The 26,775-nt window shown below is 42.3% G+C and overlaps 1 protein-coding gene across 14 annotated transcripts in view; it reads right to left on the bottom strand.

Moving 5' to 3' along the window:
- Positions 1 to 1,298: 1,298 nt before the first annotated feature.
- The window catches only part of TANC2 (tetratricopeptide repeat, ankyrin repeat and coiled-coil containing 2), a 297,308-nt gene continuing 271,831 nt past the window's right edge, over positions 1,299 to 26,775 (bottom strand). For 12 of the 14 annotated variants that reach the window (XM_078377736.1, XM_078377733.1, XM_078377732.1 and 9 more), the window contains 9 exons: positions 20,839 to 20,972; positions 19,183 to 19,306; positions 16,099 to 16,274; positions 11,297 to 11,429; positions 10,804 to 10,833; positions 9,815 to 9,906; positions 7,234 to 7,380; positions 5,584 to 5,684; positions 1,299 to 3,830 (listed from right to left, as the gene is read on the bottom strand). In XM_078377736.1, the coding sequence (XP_078233862.1) occupies positions 1,886 to 3,830; positions 5,584 to 5,684; positions 7,234 to 7,380; positions 9,815 to 9,906; positions 10,804 to 10,833; positions 11,297 to 11,429; positions 16,099 to 16,274; positions 19,183 to 19,306; positions 20,839 to 20,972 (2,882 nt within the window). In that variant the 3' untranslated portion in view covers positions 1,299 to 1,885. The remainder of the gene's footprint in view (positions 3,831 to 5,583; positions 5,685 to 7,233; positions 7,381 to 9,814; positions 9,907 to 10,803; positions 10,834 to 11,296; positions 11,430 to 16,098; positions 16,275 to 19,182; positions 19,307 to 20,838; positions 20,973 to 26,775) is intronic. The other 2 variants (XM_073004058.2, XM_073004053.2) reach the window with 1 other exon arrangement.

Below are 26,775 nucleotides of genomic sequence, written 5' to 3' on the forward strand. Positions count from 1 at the left end.
GCTTAAAATACCTTTTTACTTTTATGTCACTGTTAGTACAGGGGAGCTCATGGTGACAATACAAATATTTTGAAAAGTAGGTATGTAGTGAAAATAAATAATGTGTACTTCAGTGCCTTTTCATAAATCTTGGCAAAATGAAAATGGAAATCTGTCATTTCGGGGGTGGGGGGTGGGCAAGAAATGAGCAGTCAAGTTCATCTGCAGCCATGGTTTGGAGTAACTCTCCCACTTTGTTTAATTTACAGAAAGCATTTAAGTAAGTTTGAACCTTGGTTTTTATAAAAATGCAGAAAGTGCACCAAGTGATTTGTGTTGTTTTGAGTTTCTGCCATCTTTAAGGTTACGAGGATGTTTTGTTTCTCTAGCTTCAATATTCTCGGGGCTTATACTGACAGATTAATCATTCCACATTTACTTAGGGGTTATCAACTCAAACCTTCCTGAGCTGACATACAGCAGCATGGATTGAGACTCATTTGTATAAAGCCCCTGGTACCCAGGCATCTCTCTTGCTTTCAGATTTCCCATTGCCCCTTTTTTTTGTCAAGGTGTGGTATTTTCTCAGCATTCCTTAATAATCTGCTCTGCCTTCTATATTTGGGCTGGAAAAGCAATCCAACCTCCTCGACACCAAAGCCATATTCCTTAAATTGCATTTTCAAATTAATTTAGATAATCCAAATTATAATGTGCCATAACCAGAGAAGAGCAGTGGAACAAAGTGTTTAACTCAAAAAATGTCTGCAGGAAAGCAATGCCCTGCTAACTCGAAGCATTTCTACTCCAGGAACCTACTGCTAGAAGAGCACTAATACTGAATCTAGAGTGAGTGCATTAATTGCTACTATAGGAATGCCTGTTCAAATTCAGGTCCTTTTCTCCAGGCAAACTCTCTCTCTCAGATTTCCAGATAATGGACTATGTTTCCAATATCTCCATGTAGCACCAGGAATCATGGGAATTGTAGTCTAATATCTAAGAAGCCTAGGCTGAGCAAGATTGCTTTAAAGCAGTGGGATAACATACAAATTTTAATAAACATTGTTTATATCGGACCACTACCTGAAGAGTTACTCAGCAAGATGCCATTCCATGTGGAGGACAACTTACTGGAAAAGTAACATCTGGACCGAGGTGGCCACCTGCTGATTGGCTAAAGAGGAGAGAACATTGATTTGTCTCTGAATATTTGTTCAAATATCTCGGAGAAAATCAAAGCATTATCATTTGAAATATGCTTTCCAAACCAACATTACCCATGAAAGTCTATACCAACAGACTAGCAGGCAAAGATGTTAAAATTCACAATAATGCATTTTTAATATTAGTGTATAGTCCAATTGTATCAGATAAGCAAGATGGGTTTTATGCATAGCTCCTCATTAATATTAAAAACAAAACAAAGCTCCATTTGGTGCAGGTTAACAAGCTCTTTGGACACAATGAAACAATATGGACAGCATTGGGCTGACAGAAGAGTGCAGTTTTCAACCAAAAAGGCTCAGTAATTTGGAGGAAATTTTAAAGACTATTAAAATTAGTTTTTTTTAGTTACAATTTTTCTTCAAAGAGCTGGTTACCTCCCTTGAGTGTATATAGAATTTGTCTGGGTTAACCCCAATACTGTATATGAACATTGCCTAATTAACCACTGAAAACACTGACAGTGCTGGCTTTATCTGAGGTCAACTATGTGTAGTAAAGGGTTTTGAGGATGTCTTGGACTGCCTCATCATCACACAGAAAGCACAAGAAAACCCCTGGTTGGCAGTCTGCTCTTGAATGAAAATCTTAAAAAGGAAGAAACAGCAACAGAATATGAGAATTCAGCCGGGAAAAGTGTGCTGAAAACACAAGGCTTTTACTCCAAGACACATCCATTTCACACATTAGACTCCACAAATGGTCTCTTTGGTTTGATAGGGGATGTCTGTCCTTGCCTGGAGTCCCTAGACAGTTGCCTATAGAGGTTGTCCTGATACGCCTGTGCAACAGGCAGTGTCCTAGCCACCTTAACATCGGGATATGAAGACGTTTGGCTAACTCTCTCCAGAAGGTCTCCTCGGGAGCCATTGGCTAACATCCCATGTGGGCTGTAGTAGTCTTCTTCCAGCAAATGTCCATTCTGTGCATTGTTGGTTTTGTTATAAAAGGCAATGCTGCTGATAGAGGAAGGTGGACTGAATGTTTCTTGCTGGGGAAGATTTCCAGGAGAAGTGGGACTTATAACAGTATCCACTGAAGACACAGCCCAGGTTCTGTTCTGTTGGTGCAGATGGGGATACTGTTGAGTCCGGGCAGTTTTATCAATGATGCCCATGAAAGGTGTGGTCCTGGAGCGGGCAGGCTCGCTGGGGTATCCACCCTGTGTTGGAGAGACTGGGGAAAGCTCATCACATGATCTATCATAAGCTGGCTTAAGGGGAATTTCCATCTGCTGAATAGAAGAAGAAGGGCGGAAAGGAGGGTTCACATTGGTGGTGGAGGAGATACTATTGCTAGAAGGGGAAAATCTGAGGCCAACACTTTGTGAATGAAGTAAAGGCCTTGGAGTTGGTGGATGAGGTTTTATTTCACTGGGGTTTACTGTCATGGGCCTTCGTATCAAGTGAGAGATGTCAGGGGAACCAAGCTGAGTGGAAGGTAGGGAGGAACGTTCCAGGTCAAGCTTGGTATGACAGACTGGATAATAGGAAGCTGACTGGCTACGGCCAATCTGTGGGGTTTGACTGTATCTCATCCCACCACGGTAGGCAGAGGAAGGCCTCTGTGGAAGATCCTCTTTAGCTAGTCCTCCATGCTGGCAGATGGCCCCTGCACTTAGGCTGGCCTGAACATGCTGCACTGGCCTGCCCTCCCCCACTATTCCTCCAATGGAGCTCTGGTAAACCAGCCGACTTTGGCCAACAGCCACTTCTGCTGATGCAGACTGGTATTTGTTGGCCGATGAGTGAGTAACCTGGCCGTAAGTGCCTGTGGGTATCACAGTACTGCAGTGAACAGCTGAACTTGGCTGATTGCTTCGGACAATCTGTGCCTTGGCAGGCTGCAGCCTCAGTCCTTGTTGAGGAACTGCAACAGGTAGTGGAAGCATTTGGAAAGACCTTTGTGTCATTTTAGAGAGTGGAGACTTTGGCCGACTGGGAAGCTGACTGATGCTTGGTTCCTGTTGATATCGTACTGGTGAGCCTGACTGAGCTCTGTAGACACTCATGCTATCTGCAGGAGGGCTGGCTCGGTATTGAGGACCTCTACGAAGAGGTGAAGGGGGCGGACTTTGATATTCTTTCCCTTGGCTACTAACTGGAGGTGGGCTAAAACGGTAAGAGGAAGCCTGGTGAGCAGGAGATGTGTGTGGTGGGCTAGGCCTATAATGAGAGTTCTGGTGTGTTGGGGAGAGTGCTGGAGAGGTGGGCTGATACCCTTGCCTCGTTGGTGATCCCACAGAAGTGTTGGACCTGAAGTCAAACACCTGATGTGAACCAAGTGGTGAGCTGGAGATGTAGGTAGATTCACGGTGGGCGGGGGAAGAGGGAGGGCTCTGAATGACAGACAGTGCTTGGCTGGGCCGTGACTCTGTCTGCAAACCAACAGAAATATTTTCTACATCTTGTTCAAGATACTCCTCTTCCAAGATGTCTTGCACTGCATACAACTCTTCATGCTGTGGTTCAGGTTCAGGTACTACAAGAGGTGGTTGCTGCTGTAGTTGTGCCTGTGTCTGCCTGCACTCTTCTTCTACCCGCATCAGCAGCCGCTGAATCTCACGGTTGTTCGGACAAAGCTTGATGGCCTCGTTCAGGTCCTCCAGTGCTGCTGAAAACTGCCTGCTTGGCCAAAAGAGGAGACAAAAGAATAAAAACCAATGTTACTCTGGATTGGAATGGATTTAATAATATGTTAAGTAATAAGATTCTTATGAAGAAAAGCATTGCAAATCATAATAGGGGTGGTGGTCTTCCAAATCTTATAACACTGATTCTTCAGCCTTTGGCTGTTTCATCCATTTCTGCAGCAACAGAAATAAGCCACTGTGTCCAAAATTGCTTTCTTAGAAATGAAGGGAACAAGGAAGGCAACTTTGGGGTTTGTATAGGTCTGTTCCTTCAACTATTTAAGAGTCGAGCTTAAGTCCATAAATGTTTCAGGTAGGGGGCAAGCTACAGCCTTTCTTCAGCCAGTGAATGCTGATCTGAGGGTTGGTCTCTTGGAAATGGAGGGAACAAGGAAGGAAGAGTATCTAACACAAGGCCACAAGGCCTGTGGTTATCTTTTGAGGAACAGAAGGGTGGGAAGTTTGGGGAGAGGTGGGTTGTCATTTACAGGGACACTGGTAGCTTTTGAACAAAACAGTCATCTGCTTGAATGTGATTGATTCGCAGAGAATATCCTTTAAACCCTTTGTACATTTTATTTTCTTGTTTGACTTTCATATGTCTTTTTATAACATGAAAATTGCTGAAACCTTTAAAAGTTTGACTTCATGCTGACTGTAGATGCTGGAAGTTGCTGGATGTATACTGACTTCTGTTGTTGAGGTAAGGCAAAACTTCTTTTACTATAGGGGGTCCTGAAAAACTGAATGCATCAAAGTCCCAGAAAGGAACTTGGTTGTTAGACTTCTTAACAAAATATTAGAAACATTGGAGAGCCATATAAAAGTGCATAAAAAGAGGGAAAGTATAACACGGACTGTGGACTAATTAGAAAAGTGATGTTTCTAAATGCAAGTTTAGACCCAGCAATTCAATGGGCTGTCCTTGAGATGAGCAGTTGTGCTGCAGGGTCTCTGGTGCTCATCTGGGTGGATATAAAAATAGGTAGGCAAAGTACAGCTGTCCAAATATTGTTGGACTGCAACTTCCATCAGACCATCCCAGCCTAACCAATGCTGAAAAATGTTGGGAGCTCCAGTGCAACAAAATTTGAAGCACCACAGCTTCCCCATAACTGTTATGGAAGAATATCTGGCACAAGATAAAATTCCACATACCCAGAGCAGTTATTTTACTCCACGAGCTAACCAAAGATGCTAGCAGTACTCAAAAGACAACCTTCTCCAGTCATGAGTACTTCGGTATGTGATTTTATATGCAGATGATGATTCAGGGCCTTCTTGAGCCGCAACTCCAACATAAATAAGATACATCCCAAGCATACTGCTCTAACCCAATCCCCTCTCCCACAAAAAAACCGTTCTCTTATGCAATGACTGGCTAACCCTATGACTCTGTCCTCCAAACAGTCAGCTGCAGTATACTTATTTTATTTATTTATTTACAATATTTTTTAGCCGCACCATTGCCAGTGGCTTCTGTGCTATGACAGAGCTAGCTCTAACAGAACAATCTTATGGGATGGTCAAGCTTACAGAGTTACTGTTCTTGGAATCATAGAAAGTGCTCAGCTTAATGGATGGGGTGAGTTAATAACCTTTATTATCTGCAAATTATAATAATCACCTCGCTTGGGAATTCTCTGGCTGTTTGTTCCTTGTATGGAATGGGGGCATTTTTGGAGTGTGTCACACCCAACCTTAGGAGAACAGAACCTTTAATTTCTCTCTGACTGTCCTCTCACCTGCTGCTGCGTTTGGCCCTTGCTCTTGCATAGTAAGCTTCATAAGATTTCGGTTTCAGCTCCAGTGCTTTAGTAGCAAATTCCTCCGCCATTCCAAAATCCTGCCATTACAATAGGTGCGTAGATAAGTCATTGAATATATAAAAAAATAATATGACATGGACATATCTTTGTATGTGGATTTAGTATAATTCAACATTAATGTAGTGTCACAGATAGCTGGTATCAAGAGATCCAACCCTGTATTGTGAAGTCAAAAGTTATTAAATTCCCAAACAGTACTTCTCAAGGTCATTTGTTCCTTCTGTATACAGTATTTCCTATCTTTCTGCTAGTGGTCTGCCCTAGAAAACTGTAAAAACTCTATTCATTTCCATGTACCTACATTGCTAATATAAAAATCACAACCCAGTTCTTGATATTTTCTGGTTTTGGAAAGAAATGCTGAACTATGTAAAGTCTCTTTGGATTTTCCCATGTCTTGGGTAAGGTCTCACAATACTTGTTTTATGTATTCAAGGAACACATGAGGACATGGAATTATGCTGTGTAGCACGTGTGCCTCCCCCCAACACAGATACACAGTGACAGAAGCCTCAACATTTCTATGCTTAGTGACTGTGCAGAGCGGCCCTATGCGTATATAGAAGTATGCACATATAGCTTCTTCATGTGAGTGCTTCACTTTTTTCCAGTGAGATGACAGCTTGCTGGGGGTGGAAAGCTGACACAGGAGCCAGGTTATAGAGCACAATCCTGATTTGTCACTCTCTCAAAGACCTCTTGCATAAGGTCAAATTTCTGAATGCTCTCAATAATAATAAATTAAAATTTTAAAAGGGAGAAATTTTAAAAGAGGTTGTGAAAAGATTGTGTGAGGGGGAACCCTTCAAAATGATGTGAGTAAACCCAGTGGTGCTGATTGGAAATATACACATACTGTTGGTGATTATTACTAACATTTTGTCTCTCTTGTCTAGATTAAGGTGTTTTGCACCTTAGCTATATGCAGCTTTAATGACATAATAAGTTCATTCATTCCTTTCTTAGTTCTGTGGCCAGTACAAACAAATGTGATCTCTTTTCCTATTGCAAACCTTATCTAGCTTTAAAATGAGTTTATTTTATGTTGACTTCTGCATTATTCAGTCATTGTTTATTGTTTTACTAGAATAAACAGATCCTGATTTTTCACACATGCACACAAATACGTACTTCCCATGTTATGTTTTTAGACACAGGAACAGGAGGAAAATGGGAGGGGTGTGGGGTGTATGTTTTAACCATGAGTCACTGTTCTAGGAGAAAGCAAGAGCTTCCAAAAGGAAAAACGGCATTTCAAATCCACCAGCATCCTCCAATCTGCACACACAGAGAAATATTTAAAAAAAATCACAGCTATAAACAGCTATTTTTATATAGCAATGAATTTTTAATTGACTGAAATGAACAGCAAACCATTGCTTGGCTGTTTCAGAACTGTAAAATGCCAGTGTTCTGTGAAGGACAACCAGGTTACAAAAAGGTGGAGGTTTTCAAGGCCATTCCAGGAGTCTGGGAAAGAGTCTGGTTAGGGAGTGGTTAGGAACAGGAAAGGGAGCTGGGAAAAGATCGTGTGAAGGGAGGGAGTTTGAGAAGGAAGCCACTTACATTCATTTTCCTCCGACATCGAGAGAGATTTAGAAGCAGTGACACCTTTAGCTCCCGAAAGGTTTTCAGGTCCTCTCCAAACCCCTCTCGGGGGAATTTCTTCAGAGCATACTGATAGCGCTGGGCCGCCTCCTTCACTTTCCCTTTCTAATAGAATGGTAAACAGGTCAAAATGCATCACTCTTTCATGGTTCTACTATCTATAGAGCAGTCTACTTGAAACAACTGAATGTGCCTGCATAGTTGCATCTACAGTACAGAGAAATCTAGAAATAAGTATAGCCTGGCAGCTATTATTCCTTGCACAATAATACTTGGCTGCTTGGAAGTCATACAGAAAATATATATTACTGCAGGAGGCCTGATATCATTTTTACATCCTCAGAGGTCTTATGTGTTGATCATCATCATTGTCATCATCTTAGAACTATTGCAGGCAAAAGTGCTCAAGACAGGCACTTTCGTACTGCTAGGAGAGTTTTCTGAAGTAAGTTGATAATCTTTACTTGATAATCTCAATGCAATGAGTCAATGTGCAGGCTAATTTTCCACCAATATAATCTGCTCCAAGATTCCTGTCAAACTGGACTTTAGTGGCCTGGCACGTATGTTGGAATAAAGCAGTCCACAGTTCACAGACTATACAGTGATATCTGTAGACTAATATATGCTAGTTTTAAAACATGAATGGAGTTGGACATCTATCAAGAGGATAGATATAAAAATGAACATGTTATCTAGTTATTGATGACAGCTATTGCAACAATTCAGCATCAGAGAATTTCAGGTTGATGACAGTTTGCCCTCATTTGTACAGTTGTTTACTTTCAGTTGAGCAAAGTGTGAAGATAACATTCCTAATTGCTTACCATGGTTAATCAATCAGTACTGAACTATGTTTTCCAGCTCCTCTCTCCTCCTTTTTACCTTATCAGAACATCTATAGTTAAGGATTTTACCCACGCTGACCTTAACTGGCTAATGCTAGCTTGATATCTTCTTAACCAGAGTCAACAGTTTCAAAGCCTGGTTATGACAGGAATTATAGTTTATGTATACTAAAATTTGTATCTCATCTTTCTAAGCCAACTCAAGATTATGTTGATACAGTTTAAAATACTAAACAATATAACAACAAATACAATTTAAAATACACAAGAACAAGGACTAATAGTAAAAACAGAAGTGCAAGTAAATTGTTTATTTCCCTATCTAAGAATACCTACTGAAATAAAACTGTTGTCAGCATATACTTCAAAGCAAAAGTACTTCCCTGGGAAGGTTGAATTATACTCTGGGTACCACCATTGAAAAGGTTTTCTCTGGCAATGGGAATAGGGGGCTGCAGATAATCTGGTCCTAGTCCTTTTATCTATAGCTTTAAAGGTCAAAATGAGCATCTTGAATTCAGCCTGAAAGCAAAATGTAGCTAGCAGGATAGGCATCTAATCTGGTATTGCTATTCTGAATCAAATGAAACTTCCAGGGTTTCCGCACAGCCAGACCCACTTAAACTGTATTACAATGATCCAGCCAAGAGGCTACTGTGAAATTACTGTGAGAGTTCATAGTGAACTCTTACTTCAGGAAAGAGATTAAAAGAGAAGTGTTATCTAGACATGATGCTCCTGAAGTTCCACTGACATACAGACACCTACACATAGGTCACCTGTCTAAGGTGGAAGGCTTTGTGGCCTAGGATCCTGTTCAGAAAGAAAGCTGTCCAATGGCTAGCTAAGAGCTTCCTGTCTGAACAGGAAGCTAGGCACAGCTTAGACTTAGCTAAAGTACAAAGCTTTTCAATTTAGGCTGTTCTCCCAGATAAGCCACATATAGATGTCTGCAAGTATCTGTATGTCAGATGGAAATCCTAGGATGAGAAATTTTGTGATTTATAGTCCCCCAAAAATCGCATGCCTGGTGTTAACCATGATTTTGGTCAGTGCAAATATAACCTCAATCATAGTTAAAACTAGCAGGGGAACAGTTGAGTTTTATGAGGAATGGGAGGACTCCATAGTCTATTCTTCATCTGTCAGTCATGGTTTGAGAACAGCAGCATGACTGTGCCCAGAAGAATTAAAATATGAAAAACTACAAACCCTTGTGGGTCAAAGGGCTGGCAGCATAGCCAAGAGCCAATGCTTCAGCTACTCCAGTCTAATATGAAGCAAATATGTTCTGAAGTCCCATGCATATGCTGAGGTGATGTACCTAATTTCAGTGCCCACAGAGACTGCTGAGAATCACCAGACCAAACTCTCATATAGTGAAGAGTTACTCTATAGTGGACATTGTTAGCTTACTAATATTGCAATGTTTTATGGTAAAGGTCTTCAGCTCTTAGGTTTTAGTACCATTTTTCTTCATTCAGTAACTGAAGTTACTGTCAGGATAATTTATGTTAAAAACTGCAAATTTTTAAAAGAATTAGCTAATGTATATAGATTATGAAAATTAAGCATACCAGTTATTGTTCACATATTTCCAGTCATGCCTCTATAGCTGTTTGATGCAGCCAGAAGAACTGGATATAAACTCAGTAATGGAATCTTGATAAAAACTCTGTTTTCCATCTCACCTTGTAAAACATGTCCCCCTCTTCCATCAGCTTGCTCAACAGGATAACCATGATGTCTGGCTTGGAAGTGGCCATCGCCCAGGTTGCTGGACCTGTAGTGTACAGGATGCATGATGGGTAAAAAACTCATACAATGCAAAAGGTGGTAAGGGAGGAAAGCTAAGGTGGAGAAACTTCTTGAGGCGAAAATTTCTGCTGGAGAGAACAACTTGGTATAGCCAAACAAGGAGCAACATACTTCCAACCAACGAGCTGGACCCTATTCATACTGCCTTAGTTTTCAGTTCATTCGAAATGACTCACAACTGTTGGAGTCATTCCCAAAAGAGGGCCCTAGTATCCTCTGACTGGCAATGGGGGGAGGGGGCAGCAAGACAGTTATATTCTGGAAAAAGTGACTGAGGAAGAAAATCAAAGTTACACAAAGAATCTCTATCCATGCAAACTTTAAACAAAGTTGTCTTTGGTGTACTACAGAAATCTGAATAAACTTGGACTTGCACTTTTTTGTCTAATACCTTTGTGTCACCATGACAGGAATGATCAGAGCTTTAAAACCCCTCAGTTTTCAGAATGATGTTCACTTCAAGCAGGACTTATACCCGTGAAGCACTTTGGATGACTAAGTACAATCCCCTTCTAATACAGTCTGAAAGCCCAATTCTGTAGCCGTCTTATTCAAGGCTTTCAAAAACTCCTATAAGTGCTAGTTGTCTTACTTGGCAATTATCCAACAGGGAAGTATTGATACAATTAGGTATAGAGAAGCATTTCACATGGCTTTGGGAGAAGAATAAATTTCCAGTATTTTACAAGTGAGTCAGGTCTTGAGTTCAAGTTATTCTCTGCAACAGTAAGGGTTAAAATAATTATTTGAAGATGAGAAAAATGAAAAATGGGTATGTGGGGAGAAAGATGCAGGCAGGCAAAATCATGGAAAGCAGAGCTGTCAGACCACCAAGCTGGATGCTGACAGCAATGAAGTATACCTCGTGGGCGACTCGGTAGTGTCTGACAGCCTTTGAGGGAAAGGAGAAAACAAAAAAGTTGTTGGAGAGGGAGAAAAAAATGGGTGAAGGTGAATTTAAAAAAAAGGAAAAAGCAGCAGTGAGAGGCAGGCAGCAAAGCAGCCAAGGCACCAGCAAATTTCCTTGTGATGCGAGAGACTGTCTCAAATATAGAAGCATCTACAGCGCAGGGAAAGAAGCAGCTGGACAGCAGCATATCAGCCCAACACAGCTGTTGAATTGTTTACTGGTCTTTCTTGGAGAAAGACCTTATTAAGAATTGCTTCTTTAGTTTGCCAAAGCTAGGCAATGAATGTAACACATATCAATTCTAGTCTCTTCTGGTGAAGCAGAAGAAGCATTCCTTGAAAAGTGGGCATGCTATTTCAGGGGAGTACACCATGTTTACACATCCTAGGAAGAAATAGCTCTTGCAAGAGTCACGCAGGTGGCTTTCCTTTCGACTCCTCCCTACCTATCTTGGCTCCTTTCTTCAAGAGGGTGACTACAACAGAAGTATTGCGGCAACCCACCGCCCTGTCGAGGGGTCGCATCCCACTGTAGTCCACATGCTCAATCATGGCACCATGATCCACCAGGAACTGAACCTACAAATAAGCAAACAACTGAATCTGCATCATCCTGGAAGAAAGTCCTCATAATTAGGCAATTAGGTCAAGACTCCTTAAAGCTAAGAGTGGTATAATCTGTTAAATGATGAATATTTTGTCCTGTTGCCTCTCATAGCTACTGAGTGGCTAGAGGCAGTTGTAGTGGGAAACTTTCCAATGGCCATTATGCCCAACTCTTTGATCACAGATAAGACTGTTTACCAATCCAGGTTCTAGATCATAATGCATCGTAAGCAACAGATATGTTGCATAGGAAACAGTAACAATTACAGGTATGACTATGATCCCAAAGATCAGAATATTGCACCCCTTTTGTTTTCACACTAAATGATTCCCACTATCACAGCCTGTCAAACAGAATATGGATAGTAAATCTATGGCATATATACAACAAATGACATAGGTGGTGGTATTTAAGACTCCCTAGACCAGTGGTTCCCAAACTATGCACTATGATTTCCTGGGGTGTCACCAAAGCCATCTAGAAGTGCCACAGAATCCTTTCATCCTTCCTCTCCCCGCTCCTCGCCCAAAGTACAGTACAGCATTTACTTCCAGTTTCTCTGCTGTCTGTGCATGATAGCAAGAGAGAATCCTGGCCCAGTCTTGCCAAAGGACTGAGTATCCTGCCCTCCTGTTCGCAAGGAAGCCTTCGCCCTGCCCACCTCCTACAAATGCAGCTTCTCCATTTTACTGGAGGTTGCTTCTCTCAGAGATTTCAGGCCAGGAGTGTGTTTCCACTAAGTTGTTCTTGTTGTTTAGTCGTAAAGTCGTGGCCGACTCTTCATGACCCCAGGGACCAGAGCATGCCAGGCCCTGCTGTCTTCCACTGCCGCCCGGAATTTGGTCAAATTCATGTTGGTAGCTTCGAGGACACTGTCCAACTATCTCGTCCTCTTGTCCCCTTCTCCTCTTGCCTTCACACTTTCCCAACATCAGGGTCTTTTCCACTGAGTCTTCTCTTCTCATGAGATGGCCAAAATATTGGAGCCTCAGCTTCAGAATCTGTCCTTCCAGTGAAAACTCAGGGTTGATTTCCTTCAGAATGGATAGGTTTATCCTCCTTGCAGTCCAGGGGACTCTCAAGAGTCTCCTCCAGAACCACAATCCAAAAGCATCAATTCTTTGGCTGTCAGCCTTCTTTATGGTCCAGCTTTCACTTCCATACATCGCTGATGGAAAAACCATAGCTTTGACTATGCGGACCTTTGTCAACAAGGTGAGGTCTCTGCTTTTTAAGATACTGTCTAGGTTTTTCATTGCTTTCCTCCCAAGAAGCAGATGTCTTTTAATTTCACAGCTGCTGTCACCATCTGCAGTGATCATGGAGCCCAAGAAGGTAAAATCTATCTTCATATCTTCCCCTTCTGTTTGCCAGGGGTGATAGGGCCAGTGGCCATGATCTTAGTTTTTTTTAATGTTGAGCTTCAGACCATTTTTTGCATTCTCCTCTTTCACACTCATTAAGAGGTTCTTTAATTCCTCCTCACTTTCTGCCATCAGAGTGGTATATTTTGCATATCGGAGGTTGTTGATATTTCTTCCTGTAATCTTAATTCTGGCTTGAGATTCATACAGTCCAGCCTTTCGCACAATGTATTCTGCATATAAATTAAATAAGCAGGGAGAAAATATACAGCCATTTCGTACTCCTTTCCCAATTTTGAACCAATCAGTTGTTCCATATCCAGTTCTAACTGTTGCTTCCTTCCCACATATAGAGTTCTAAGGAGATGGATAAGGTGGTCAGGCACTCCCATTTCTTTAAAAACTTCCCATAGTTTGCTGTGGTTGACACAGTCAAAGGCTTTTGTGTAGTCAATGAAGCGGAAGTAGATGTTTTTCTGGAACTCTCTGGCTTTCTCCATAATCCAACGCATGTTAGCAATTTGGTCTCTAGTTACTCTGCCCCTTCGAAATCCAGCTTGCACTTCTGGGAGTTCTCGGTCCACATACTGCTGAAGCCTACCTTGAAGGATTTTGAGCATAACCTTGCTAGCGTGTGAAATGAGTGCAATTGAATGGCAGTAGGAGCATTCTTTGACACTGTCCTTCTTTGAGATTGGGATGTAGAGTGATCTTTTCCAATCCTCTGGCCACTGCTGAGGTTTCCAAACTTGCTGGCATATTGAGTGTAGCACCTTAACAGCATCATCTTTTAAGATTTTAAATAGTTCAACTGGAATGCCATCCCCTCCACTGGCCTTATTGTTAGCCATGCTTTCTACGGCCCACTAGACTTCACTCTCCAGGATGTCTGGCTCCAGGTCAGCAAACACACTATCTGGGTTATCCGGGACATCCAGATCTTTCTGGTATATCTGCTTCTGTGAGGTCCCTACCATTTTTGTCCTTTATCATGTCAATCTTTGCACAAATGGTTCCTTTAATATCTCCAATTTTCTTGAACAGATCTCTGGTTTTTCCGTTTCTATTATTTTCCTCTATATCTTTGCACTGTTCATTTAGGAAGGCCCTCTTGTCTCTCCTTGCTATTCTTGGAAGTCTGCATTCAATTTTCTGTAACTTTCCCTATCTTCCTTGCATTTTGTTTCTCTTCTGTTCTCTGTTATTTTTAAGGCCTCACTGGACAGCCACTTTGCTTTCTTGCATTTCATTTTCTTTGGGATGGTTTTTGTTGCTGCCTCCTGTACAATGTTACAAGCCTCTATCCAAAGTTCTTCAGGCACTCTGTCCACCAAATCTAGTTCCTTAAATTTGTTCTTCACTTCCACTGTGTATTCATAAGGAATTTGGTTTAGATTATACCTGACAAGCCCATTGGTTTTTCCTACTTTCTTCAGTTTAAGCTTGAGTTTTGCTATAAGAAGCTGATGATCAGAGTCACAATCAGCTCCAGGTCTTGTTTTTGTGGCTGTATAGGGCTTCTCCATCTTTGGCTGCAGAGAACATAATCAATCTGATTTCTGTATTGCTCATTTGGTGATGTCTATGTGTAGAGTCGCCTCTTGTGTTGTTAGAAAAGAGTGTTTGTGATGACCATCTTGTTCTCTTGACAAAACTCTATTAGCCTTTGCCCTGCTTCGTTTTGAATTCCAAGGCCAAACTTCCCTGTTGTTCCTTTTATCTCCTGACTCCCTACTTTAGCATTCCAGTCTCCTATAGTGAGAAGAACATCTTTCTTTGGTGTCAATTCTAGAAGGTGATGTAAGTCTTCATAGATTTGGCCAGTTTCAGCCTCTTCAGCATTGGTGTTTGGTGCATAAACTTGGATTACTATGATGCTGAAAGGTCTGCCTTGGATTCGTATTGAAATCATTCTATCATTTTTGAGATTGTATCCCAGTACAGCTTTTTCCACTCTTTTGATGACTATGAGGGCTACTCCATTTCTTCTACGGGATTCTTGCCTATAATAGTAGATATGATAATCATCTGGATTGAATTCGCCCATTCCCGTCCATTTTAGTTCACTGATGAACAGGAGATGTCAATGTTTATTCTTGCCATCTCCTGTTTGATCATATTAAGCTTACTAAGGCTCATAGATCTTACATTCCAGGTTACTATGCAGCATTTTCCTTTGCAGCATTAGACTTTCCTTTCACTTCCAGGAGCGTCCTTTCGGTTTTGGCTCAACCACTTCATTAGCTCTGTAGCTACTTGTAAATGTCCTCCACTCTTCCTCAGTAGCATGCTGGACACCTTCCAACCTGAGGGGCTCATCGTCCAGTGTCATACCTTTTAGCCTTTTGTTTCTGTTCATGGGTGTTTTTTTTTTTTTTGGCAAAGATACTGGAGTAGCTTGCCAGTTCCTGCTGCAGTTGGATCACGTTTAGTCATAACTCTCTACTATGACCTGTCCATCTTGGGTGTTCCTGCACGGCATAGCCCATAGTTTCTCTGAATTACTCAAGCCCCTTCACCATGACAAGGCAGCAATCTGTGAAGGGGTCCACTAAGCCACTGGTTCTTAACCTTGGGTTACTCAGGAGTTTTGGACTGCAACTCCCAGAAACCTTCACCACCAAGTGTGCTGGCTGGGGTTTCTGGGAGTTGCAGTTCAAAAACATCCGAGTAACAAAAGTTAAGAACCACTGCAGTAAGCTACCTGTCTACAACATACAACATACTCTCTGCCTCCATCTAGTGGTCAGTCCTGGTGATACACAATGGGAAGGTGCATATCTTTTTTTTCGTCAGGCAGTGTATGAATGAAACTAGGAGTAGAAATCCCACAGATATGACGGTCCTACTGTATTGGGGAGCTGTGGCCAGTGGCCAATAAGTCAAGGCAGCCTTGAGTCAAAAAGGTTTGGGAACCACTGCCCTTGACAATAGCAGGCATGTGTTGGACCTTTGATCAAATCTGCTCCTGTCTGGAGATATAGCATTGTACTGATATCAGTCTTTTAGCACAACAGATTAGAAGCTCGATTATGCTATGACATGGAAGGAATGGTATCACAACACACAATGGGGGGCACTATCTTGTATTTTGGAATTAATGTATGTGCGGTATGCTTCTATAAAAAGCTATTGTACCAGATGTACAAGAATTTTGAAGTTGGTTAGTAGTTGCACCAGCTTAGAATATTAAAACAAGCCTGAAGGCTTGGCAAAGGTGTCATCATGATTCCTCCCATGGACTTGAATTCAACCCCCTACCAAACCCATCACTTACCACCTCTGCATCACCATAAAAAGCAGCTAGATCCAGCGGAGTGCGCCCATTTTTGTCTGCATGATCTGTAGCAGCTCCACTCTCCACCAAAGCTCTTACTACTGAAAGGTGCCCTTTTAGACATGCCCAACTGAGGGCAGTCAGTCCTTCTTTATCCATCAGAGAAATGGAAGAACCTGGGGGGGGGGGAAGCCAGCAAGATGTGCATTAGTGCAAACATTGTCTATGTGCACTTCATACCATGAATACACTTGATTAAGAAAGTTTTTCTTCTCTCCATTAAAAGTGGGTGCGTCTTTAATGTGATACGCATATTACATTTTTATATTCTTTAAAAAGACAACTGCTTGCTGCAGTTGAAAATGATTTGTTAGTGTGTGTACTTGTCAAACCATGTATTCTCAGTTTTTCATTTGTTTATAGCAAGGGTCCCCAACCCTCAGTCCGTGACACAGCAGTGGTACATGGCCTAGGCAGGACCCAGCTGCAGACACAGATCTCCTGCCCCCCCGCGAGCACCCATGCGTGCGAGCACACTCCGCCCCCTGCGAGCACCATCGCACACATGCAAGTGGGCACACTCCACCCCCTGTAAGCACAACGTGTGAAAGCATGCTCCACCCCCCTGTGGGCACACCACACCCCATGAGCATGCCATGCTCCCCCCCCACAGTTGGGAAAAGGTTGGGGACCACTGTTTTATAGTGAACACGTTTAGTGAGATGCTCCTTCTATTCTTATTTCTTAAACTGACTTGAGCCAGTGATTTCGGTAGTCCTCCTGGCCAAGAGTCCACAACTTGTAAGTCATTGAAGGGCACTTAGAAAATCATTCTTAATTCTCTTTACAGTGTGTGGATTGCTGACCTATAGAGAATGGTATAGGGGTATACTGGGGTAAAGGAGTAAAAAGATCAGTAATAAAAACAGGAACACTGCTAGGGAACTCTTTGCTATATTAACCATCAATCATGAGATAATACTTTCTCTCAGGTCAATGTGGGTTCCAGAATTAATTTCAAAATATAAATCTGAGTTGTGGCAAAATCTGTGTGACATAATTTCATGTCTACAATTTTTGCAAAAAAAGTGAAAGCCAAATGAAGTAGGGGAAAAGAGACCACTACACAGTATTACCTGACCTCTCTGTTCCTGGTTTATATTAAAAGAGATTAAGGACTGGTAATAGTCTAAGCAAAAGCAAGACATCATTGCTAAAATTTCTTCTAAAACCAAACTTGAATGATCCATTTTTCTACCCACCTACCCCAAGTAGGACTAGTTTTTCTTGGAACATGTTTAATCTTGCAGTGTGACTGAGAAGGAAACTTTGAGCAGTACAACAATTGTTCATGGGCAGAAGCAGGTTTGTAACACCTGAAGAACACAAGAGCCGGCTGGATTAGGCCAAGGGCTCATCTAACCCAGCTCCCTGTACCTCACAGTGGCTCCACCAGATGCCTCTGGGAGCACAAGAGACAACTAGATACCTGTCTCCTGATACCCATCTCCTGCATCTGGCATTTTGAGGTACCTTCCTTTGAAGCCTGGAGATTATACATCCCCATCATGGCTTGTAACGTGTGATGGACTTTTCCTCCAGGAATCTCTCAAATTCCCCTTTAAAAGCATCTAGATCAAATGCCATCACCACATCCCATGGCAAGGACTTCTACAACTAACAACATGCTGGGTAAATAAATATTTTCTTTTGTCTGTTCTTACTCTCCCAACACTTAACCTGAGTGGACATCCCCTGGTTCTAGTTTTGCATGAGAGGGGAAAGAGCTTCCTCTATCCACTTTATCCATCCCCTGGCATAATTTTATACATCTCAATCATGTTCCCCTCAGGCACCCTTTCTCTAGACTAAAGAGCCCCAAACAAGGCAGCCTTTCCTCATAAGGGAGGTGCCCCAGATCAGTCATCATTTTAGTTGCTCTCTTCTGCACCTTTTCCAGTTCCACTATGACTTTTTTGAGGTCTGGCGACCAGAACTGTACACAATACTCCAGGTGCGGCCTTACCAGCATTTTTAAAACTGGCATTATAATATTGGCCATTTTATTTTCAACCCCCTTTTTAATGATACCTAGCATGAAATTGGCCGTCTCAACCAATTCTCAGTCCATAAGAGGATCTGCCCTGTTATCCCCTGACTGTGGAGTTTTCTCAGCAGCCTTTGGTGAGGGACCATGTCAAATGCCTTCTGAAAATCCAGATAGATAATATCCACTGGTTCACCCGCATCCACATGCCTGTTGCCCTTTTCAAAGAATTCTAAAAGGTTTGTGAGGCAAGACTTGCCCTTACAGAAGCCATGCTGATTTTCCCTCAGCAAGGCTTGTTCTTCTATGTGTTTTAAGATTTTATCTTGGATGAGGCTTCCCACCATCTTCCCTGGAACAGACGTTAGGCTAACCGGCCTGTAGTTTACCAGGTCCTCCCTCCTTCCCTTTTTAAAGATTGGCGTGACATGTGCTATCCTCTAGTCCTTTGGCACTGTGGCCGTTTTAAGGACTGATCTCTTTAACAGAAAGGTGCAGAAGGCAAATCCCTCTCCCTTCTGGGTGTGTGGGTATGACTTCCTTTCAGGCACAGCTTTTGGAAGAAGTTGGTGAGCCACAGGTATTGTAGCTCTTGGCTGTTTGCTTCCTTTGTTTATACAGTAGGCTTAAACATATTTTCTTCTTACCTTGTGTGTAGCAAAGACTAAGTGTATTTTTCAAATACCAATGTTTATGTGTTGTAAATTTGAAGAGAGAAATTCCCGAAAGAGGAAAAAGCTTTCAGTTAATATAAAAAAATTTATAGTTGAAGCAACGTTCTCCAGAGGAAGGATGTTCATATCACAGATCAAACCTTGTCACTCAAAACATGGCCACACTGATGCCTTGCTTTTATATTTTAACTTCCATGGCAAGTAAGCAAAATAGCATAATCCCACAAACTGGCTCATTCCCTGCATAGTGTATCACTAGTGGTATGGAAGACCTGAACGAAGAATGTAGCTTGACAACATTACCACCTATAACTGTTTGTTTATATAGTTTTAGGTTTAATTTCCAAGTTGCCAAAAACTAACCTTGAGCTAGTAAGAATTCTACTGTGTCCAAATGCCCCTCTGAAGCTGCCATCATCAAAGGAGTCCGACCTTGTTTATCTGCCATGTTAACATCTGCACCATGGGTGAGCAAGAGATCAACAATCTGAAAAGACACAAAGGATGCACTGAGTACAAGTCATGCAGTCCAGGAGTCATGAAAAACAACACTGTTCCCTATGCTCTGTCCTTATACAGTGGGGTCTTGACTTGAGAACTTAATCCGTATTGGAAGGCGGTTCTCAAGTCCAAAAGTCTGTAAGTCAAGTCTCCATTGACCTACAGTGCATTGAAAACCGATTAATCCCGTAACAGGCCGTTTTTGTTCCATTTTGCTTTTTTTCTGGTCTGTAAGTCAAATCTCAGTCTGCAAGTCAAACCTAAATTTTGTGGCCAGAGAAGTCTGTAACTCAAAAAGTCTGTAAGTCAAGCCATCTGTAAGTCAAGGGTCCACTGTATTAGGTCTCAGACTGTAATAAATATTTCTTTGTGCAGCATCTACTTAAGTCCTTCCAAACCCCTTCACGCTCCAGGTTCTCACATGTTTATTGGCCTTTAAATATAACTTTGTTCAAAATGACTCTGACATATACAGAATGTTCTGAGCATCCACTGCTCTTTTCATCTTTTTGAGTACTTCTTTGCCATTCCATCTGTAAGGAGCTGTCTTTGTTTCTGCAGAGCTCAGAAAAACACCTGGAAATGGGAGTTTGGGAAGTGGCTGGATGGGGAAGCCATATTTGCTAATCCAGCCAATGGACTGGGGATTCTCCATCCTTGATTTAAACAAAGGTACACTTACATACACTCTGCTGTATACAGGGTTTTTGCCTTGTCCTGCCTGATCCTTCTCAGTTCAACATCTAATCCATATTTTCTTTTAATAAATTATCCAAATGTCAGGCTGAGATGGAGTGGAAGAATCATGCTGCTGAAGAAAGGATACTTTTGGTGTGGGGGCAAAACCCCTTAAAGTTTACATGGTAACATAGACTGAATTGTTTAACTGGAATTTGGCTTACAGTGTTTCCTGCCTACATAGAGCATGTTTCTAAATTTAAATTCCAATGAGAAACACAAATCAAAAGGGGGGGAAAAACACGTGGCACCTTAAAGACTAATTGCTATATTTTAATGTAAGCTTTCATGGAACATGTCCGCTTTGTCAGACACAAGAGTCAGAAGAAACTGGAACACTTGGCACCTTGAGGCAAAACATGTACCTTCTAGCATAGGACATTTTCATCACAATTTGTGAGCTGCAAGTTTATTTTTTATGAGAAATGGGCACTATTTATATATGAAGCAAATATTTAAAAGAGGAATGAAGTGCATTTGATTCAAAAAGGCTCTTACAGCAGGTCAAAATACACATTGGTGCGTACCTAAACATTTTACAAAGATCCTGTGGCAAAACTAAAAAGGTTAAAATTAAATTGGCAACCCCAGGTCTTCTCTGTAGCATAAAACCCCTCTCCTGTTATCCTCACTAAGGTAATCTCACAGTGAAATTACTTCTGTATGAGAAGTGTAATAGAATATGTGCTTCCCAAGAAAGTATGCCACATACATGCTTGCCAAAACAAGGATTCAACAGCAAACAGCTTCCTCTTGGAGTCTCCCTCCCATTTCTTTTACCTGCCAGTGGCCTTGTCTAACGGCACTGAACAAGGGAACGACCCCACGTCGATTGGGCTGGGCTACAGCTGCTCCCTGCTCAAGAAGAAGTCGACAAACCTCCAGCTTGCCTCGTCCTGCTGCAGCAGTCAGAGCTAGAAGAGAGGACAAACTGGTTGGAAAGATGGTCATGCCAAGAAAACTGTATGTTCCAGCCACAGGACACCTGGCAAATTCATTCATTCATTGAATATATTTATATATTTATTTATATAAATAAATATATAAATATATTCATTCATTTTACACACACACACACACCCTACTTTTTCCTCAAGAGGACTCAAAACATTAAGAGTAGAGAAATTCCCTGCCTACAGACTTATAGGCTACTTTCCACAGAAAAGATAAGAATAAGAAAGGAAGGGCAGTGTTGTAACTGTTAAAAAGTAAAGACTAATGTATTTTCCAAATATTACTGAGATAGGAAGTGATACAGATTTGCTAGGACATTCTGTAATTCATGGCAATTGCTGGATGTTGAATGACAGAAGATGAGGAAACAATGAAGTCACATTTTCTACATCCAGGAAAGAAGGTCCTAGAGACTACTTTCTTCAGTGCAGCTTTCACTATTTATTTAGTCATTAAGCATAAAAGTGGTATTTTTTTGAAAGCTGGATTTCTATAAAATAAAATAAAAATCTTGCAATTAAGAATAACAAGATTTCAGAAGAGGGAATGCAAAACATAGAATCCAGAGTCATTTTAAGTGCATTAGGTTTCTGTCAACTTTAGTGATTTCCACTGCTTGTACTTGCTGATAATCAGTTACTTTTCTGTATAACTTGACCATCTGCATCCAGCAAAGCAAAACAAACAATGAAAATGACTTCCAAAGAGGCAATCATGCTAATTTGTTTTAAAACAACAACAACTAAAAGCTGCTAGTTTGTCAAGACAGTGACAATTATTCTGGTATACAGTCCACAAAAGCTTAGGTCATAACAATTTTTTAAAATTGCTGAAGAACCCTTTGTTGTTAAAAACACCGTATTTTTGCTCCATAAGACGCACCTCCCCCCACCCAAAATGTGGGGGGAATGTCCGTGTGTCTTATGGACCGAAGGCAGCAATTTCGTCGCCGCTGGCCCCATGGGGGGGAGTGTCGCAAGGGTCCGGGTGAGCCTTCCAGGACCCTTGAGAGGCTCCCCCACCCCCCCACAGGGCCAGCGCTGGCGAAATCCCCAGCTTCCAGGTGTGGGGAACGTCGCAAGGGTCCTGGAAGCTCACTCAGACCCTTGCGACGCTCCTCCCACCCCCGCACGGGACCAGCGCTGGCAAAATCCCCAGGTTCTGGGAGTGTTTGGAAGCTTGGGAAGCCTCCAAACACTCCCAGAAGCTAGTGATTTTACCCCCCTGGCCCCGTGGGGGGGTGGGGGGAGCGTGGCAAGGGTCTGAGGGAGCCTCCCAGGACCCTTGCCACACCCCCCACCCCCGCATGGGGGCCAGCACCAGCGAAATCGCCAGGTTCTGAGAGTGTTTGGAAGCTTGGGAAGCCTCCAAACACTCCCAGAAGCTGGCGATTTTACCCCCTGGCCCCGTGGGGGGTGGGGAGAGCGTGGCAAGGACCCTGGGAGTCTTTTGAGGCTTGGGAAGCCTCTGAAGAGTCCCAGAAGGTGACGATTTTGCCCCCTCTGACCCCCGAGGGGGGCAGAGTGAGTCTCTAAAGCGTCCTGGAACACACCCTAGGACCCTTTGGAGCTCACCCTGCCCCCCCGCTGGGCCAGAGGGGGGGAAATTGCCAGCTTGTGGGACTCTTCTGAAGCTTCCCAAGCCTCAAGTCCCAGAAGCTGGCGACTTCGCCCCCTCTGACCCCCGGGGGGGCAGGGCGAGCCTCCAAAGGGTCCTAGGGTGTGTTCCATAAGATGGACCTCTCCATTAGGCTCACCAAATTTTAGGAGAAGAAAACAAATTATTGTTTTCCTGTTTTCTTCTCCTAAAAATTTGGTGCGTCTTGTGAAATGGTGCATCTTATGGAGCAAAAAATACGGTAACAATCCCAAAAGCTCTGTCATTTACAACAAAGGTGAACGGTACTTTGAAAAGTTGTCTTTTTGGACTACAATGCCCAGAAGACCACAACCAACAAATAACTCTTCCAAATGTTGATAAAATTACAAAATGACAAAATACAAGAAGGCACTGCAAGGTGATATCAACATCCTTTAAAATGCTGATACATTGATTTACTTCTCCATTTATTGAAAAATAAATATAACATCGTAAGTGCACAATTTCAGTAAAAAGAGACATTTTCTAACAAACATATAAACAAATACATCAATTTCCTGCCATAAACATCCCGTGAGTAGGGAAATGTTTCTTAAACGAACAAAAATTGATAGCGACACTATGATAGTTGCACAGACAGGCAATTCGTTGATTTACCTTCTAAAACTAATGCAGTAGATTAAAAACAAACCTAAACCAGTAATTGGACTGGACCTTTACTGTTTCCATACTTGAAGCAAAATTCTGTTGCACATAAACTAGAGCAGAACCAAAAGTCCTCATTCCTACTTGAAAATAAAAACTTTGGCTAAAAATGTGATGTGCTAGTGTATATATATTATCCTCAAACAAAGTGAATCATAAAAATCTGTGAAGGTATTTCTAGATGTTAGGGGTTTTCAGGCTTCTATACTCTTAAAACATTAGGGAGGACTAGTCATCAGGAAAGACTACTGTTTTGAAGCTGGGAAGCACATTGTGGAGACAAAGAGCTTGACTGACAGGTCACAGTGCTCAGCTGGTATGTGTAACATAAGAATGCTGTTGATAGCTACTCTCTCTGGCTTTTAACCCAATATATATAATGTTAGGTGGAGTAGAATGCAATAAATTCCTGGAGGGAAAAAAAAACCTAAAATGGGAAATTCTAAATAACTAGTGTGAGTAAAACTGGATATATGGGAATAGGGGATATATAGAAACAAATCTGTTTTTAAAAAGGAAAATGTTGATAAAATAAAAGAAATTAAGGATGAATTGAATAATTTTAGAAAGACTGGATTATCATGGTTGGGTAGAACAGCAGCATGTAAAATGAAGATTTTACCTAAGATTTTTTGTTTATGATGCCACTGATAAAGATAACAGAAGAATTGAAAAAATGGCAAAATATGATTAATAACCACAAACCAATCTCCCTTTCTCAACAGGGGGACGATGGATTCCAGGGTGACCATCCGGAACCGGCGTGGCTGAAGGTAAGTGTTGAGGTCCCTTAGATCTAGTATGGGCCTTAGATCTCCATCCTTTTTTGGAACAATGAAATATCGGGAGTAAAATCCCCTGAGGATGTCCTGACGAGGAACCCGTTGTATCGCATTCTTTTGGAGTAGAGTGAGGACCTCCTCCTCTAGGGTGGGATTGGATGTTGTCATTCGCAGATGTCCTAGAGGAGAAAGTTCTACCAACTCTAGCCGGTAGCTGAATCTGATGATGTTCAGAACCCAGATGTCTTTTGATATCCTTTGCCAATTGTGGTAAAATGGGGCAAGACGTGTGTGATGATCTTGAAGCAGAGGGTTGATGAAGTCAAAGGTACTGCTTGGACTTTCTGGTAGATGGGCGATAGGACTGACGTTTATGTGATGTTTGCTGTTTGTAGGGTGGAGCGGCAGAAGATTGTTGAGAAGAGAACCTTGAGAACTCCTGTAAGGCCTGTACCCTTGAGAAGCCTGCTGATGATACTGCTGCTGAGGAAATTGCCTCTGCCACTGTTGTTTTTGGAAATGAGGCTGTTGATGAATGGTGTAAGATTTAGCAGTTTTCTTGCTTTCGTGTATAGATTTGAGAGACTCATCAGTCTTTTCATTAAATAAACCTTTTGTATCAAAAGCCTGTTCTTCAATTTGCTTCTTCACGTCCTCAACAATACCAGATGCCCTGAGCCAAGCACGACGCCGAAGGGTTATTGCAGTGTTCAATGTCTTAGCCGAAACATCTGCCTAGCAGCTAAGCACTGGTGCTTGGATGTCATAGCTTCAGCACGAGCATTTGAACACTCCTGTCTAATGTTGCCATCTTGGATAATATTAATTATAATAATTGCATTATGTTAGTTATTCTTCTATATTGTTTTAATGTGTTTTAATTTTTGTAAGCCGCCCCGAGTAGACCTTGTCTAGAGGGGCGGGGTAGAAATTGAATAAATAAATAAATAAAATAAATAAATAATGTCTTCAGGAGCAGCTTGAAGTGCTGCCAGTACGTTATTCCAGAGATCCTTCTGGTATGCTCCCATTGCTGCCTGGTAATTGCAAATTTTTAGGAGGAAGGACTGGAAGTTGTAAATTTTCCTACCCAAGACATCCATCTTCCTGCCTTCTTTATTGGTGGGAGTGACATGTGGCCTCCCTGAAGCCTTAGAAGCATTCACATGGACAATGACAGAGTTGGGAGCAGGGTGCTCGGATAAGAAATTGACTTCTCCTCCATAAATCCTATACATATTCTCACTCCTCCTAGAGATAGAAAGAGGGGTGGCTGGTTGAGAGCAAGCGTCGATAATGAGATTAAACAGTTGAGAAATATAGTTGAGACTAAGTGGTTGAGAAGCCTCTAGGTCGATGTCTCCAAAAATGGGATCATCTGATGGAGGAGGTGGAAGCTGTGTTTGCATTTTTAAAACATTAGCCATTCTGGTCACCATTTGCGAATATGAAGAGAAATCCTCAGAGGGTGAGGATGGATGGGTTCCCTGTATCTGATTGAAAGGAGTCCGCCTCCACTGGTGATTGAGCCTGTAATGGAGAGAAAACCTCTACATCTTGATTGGAAGACACCTCGCAAAGTTGGTCATCTTCCTCCGATGGTACCCTATGTAGAGTAGTCTCTGCTAAGGAGACTTGAGCAGTTTGCTGAGAACTTTTAAGTCTCGACATCAAGGTAGAAGAAGTCTTTTAGGAAGCCTTGGCAGTGTCCATAGCAGGCAGTGTATTCTGAGCCTGTTGACATCGACGTAGAGAAGGCGAAGAACTCAAGGTCGAAGAGGGAGAATAGCACCTCCTCCTGTGCCTGCAGTAACTTGAAGAGGTGGACGACGATGTCAAGTCGGTATCGTAATGTCGACGTCGGTGTTTTGTCCTTCTCCTTCCTGAACGACTGCACCCAGATTGCTCATGCCTGTGTCTTTTCCGATGTTGAGGAATCTCCAAGTCAGACTCACGACGTTGATAAGAAGAATGCTGCCTTTTCGACCCTTTTTTGCGAGGAGGAAGATCTCTCCTCAGAGAGCAAGAGGATGAATGCGGAGTCTCAGTCACCCGGCCGGCAGTTGCAGGGCCAAGATGGGCAGAATGAGGGCTGGATAAGACAGCCTCCTCAACTTTGTCAGGGCTGGGTGAATGCCCAGGTTCAAGCTGTGCCTCAGGCTGCTGAGAGAGTGGCAAAGACGGAGCCGCTTCAGACAGGGATTCCTGATCCCTTGAAGAATCTTCCAAAATTGGTGAAGGCAGCAATGGTGTAACAGGCGGAAGAGAGGTGATCTCTTTAGCCTTGGATTTCTTAGGCTGTCCAGCCTGTTTTTTAGGCTTAGCAGTGTCCTTGGAAACAGGCACCTTAGATGTAGAAGGAGCCTTCTTGGAAGGACCTGAGGTAGCCTTATTAGGGGTTTTAGGCAACTTAGTAGATGTAGATGGGAGAGATACGGTTGTCTCAGAGCGAGGAGTCACCGAGGGATTGGAAGAAGTCTCCATCTCTGAGGGATGGGTTGCAAACAGAGTCTTTTCCCAAAGGTAGAACTTAAGTCTCTGCTGGCGTGCCTTCAAAGCAGCCTTAGTAAATTCTTTACAATGGCGACAGGTAGAAGTATTGTGAGCGTCTCCCAGGCAAAATAAACAAAGACTATGTTTATCATAAAAGGGTCTTTTCCTGGAGCACGCCCTACAT

The sequence above is a fragment of the Pogona vitticeps genome, chromosome 6 (genome assembly GCF_051106095.1).
Source record: "Pogona vitticeps strain Pit_001003342236 chromosome 6, PviZW2.1, whole genome shotgun sequence".
NCBI classification, from domain to species: Eukaryota; Metazoa; Chordata; class Lepidosauria; order Squamata; family Agamidae; genus Pogona; species Pogona vitticeps.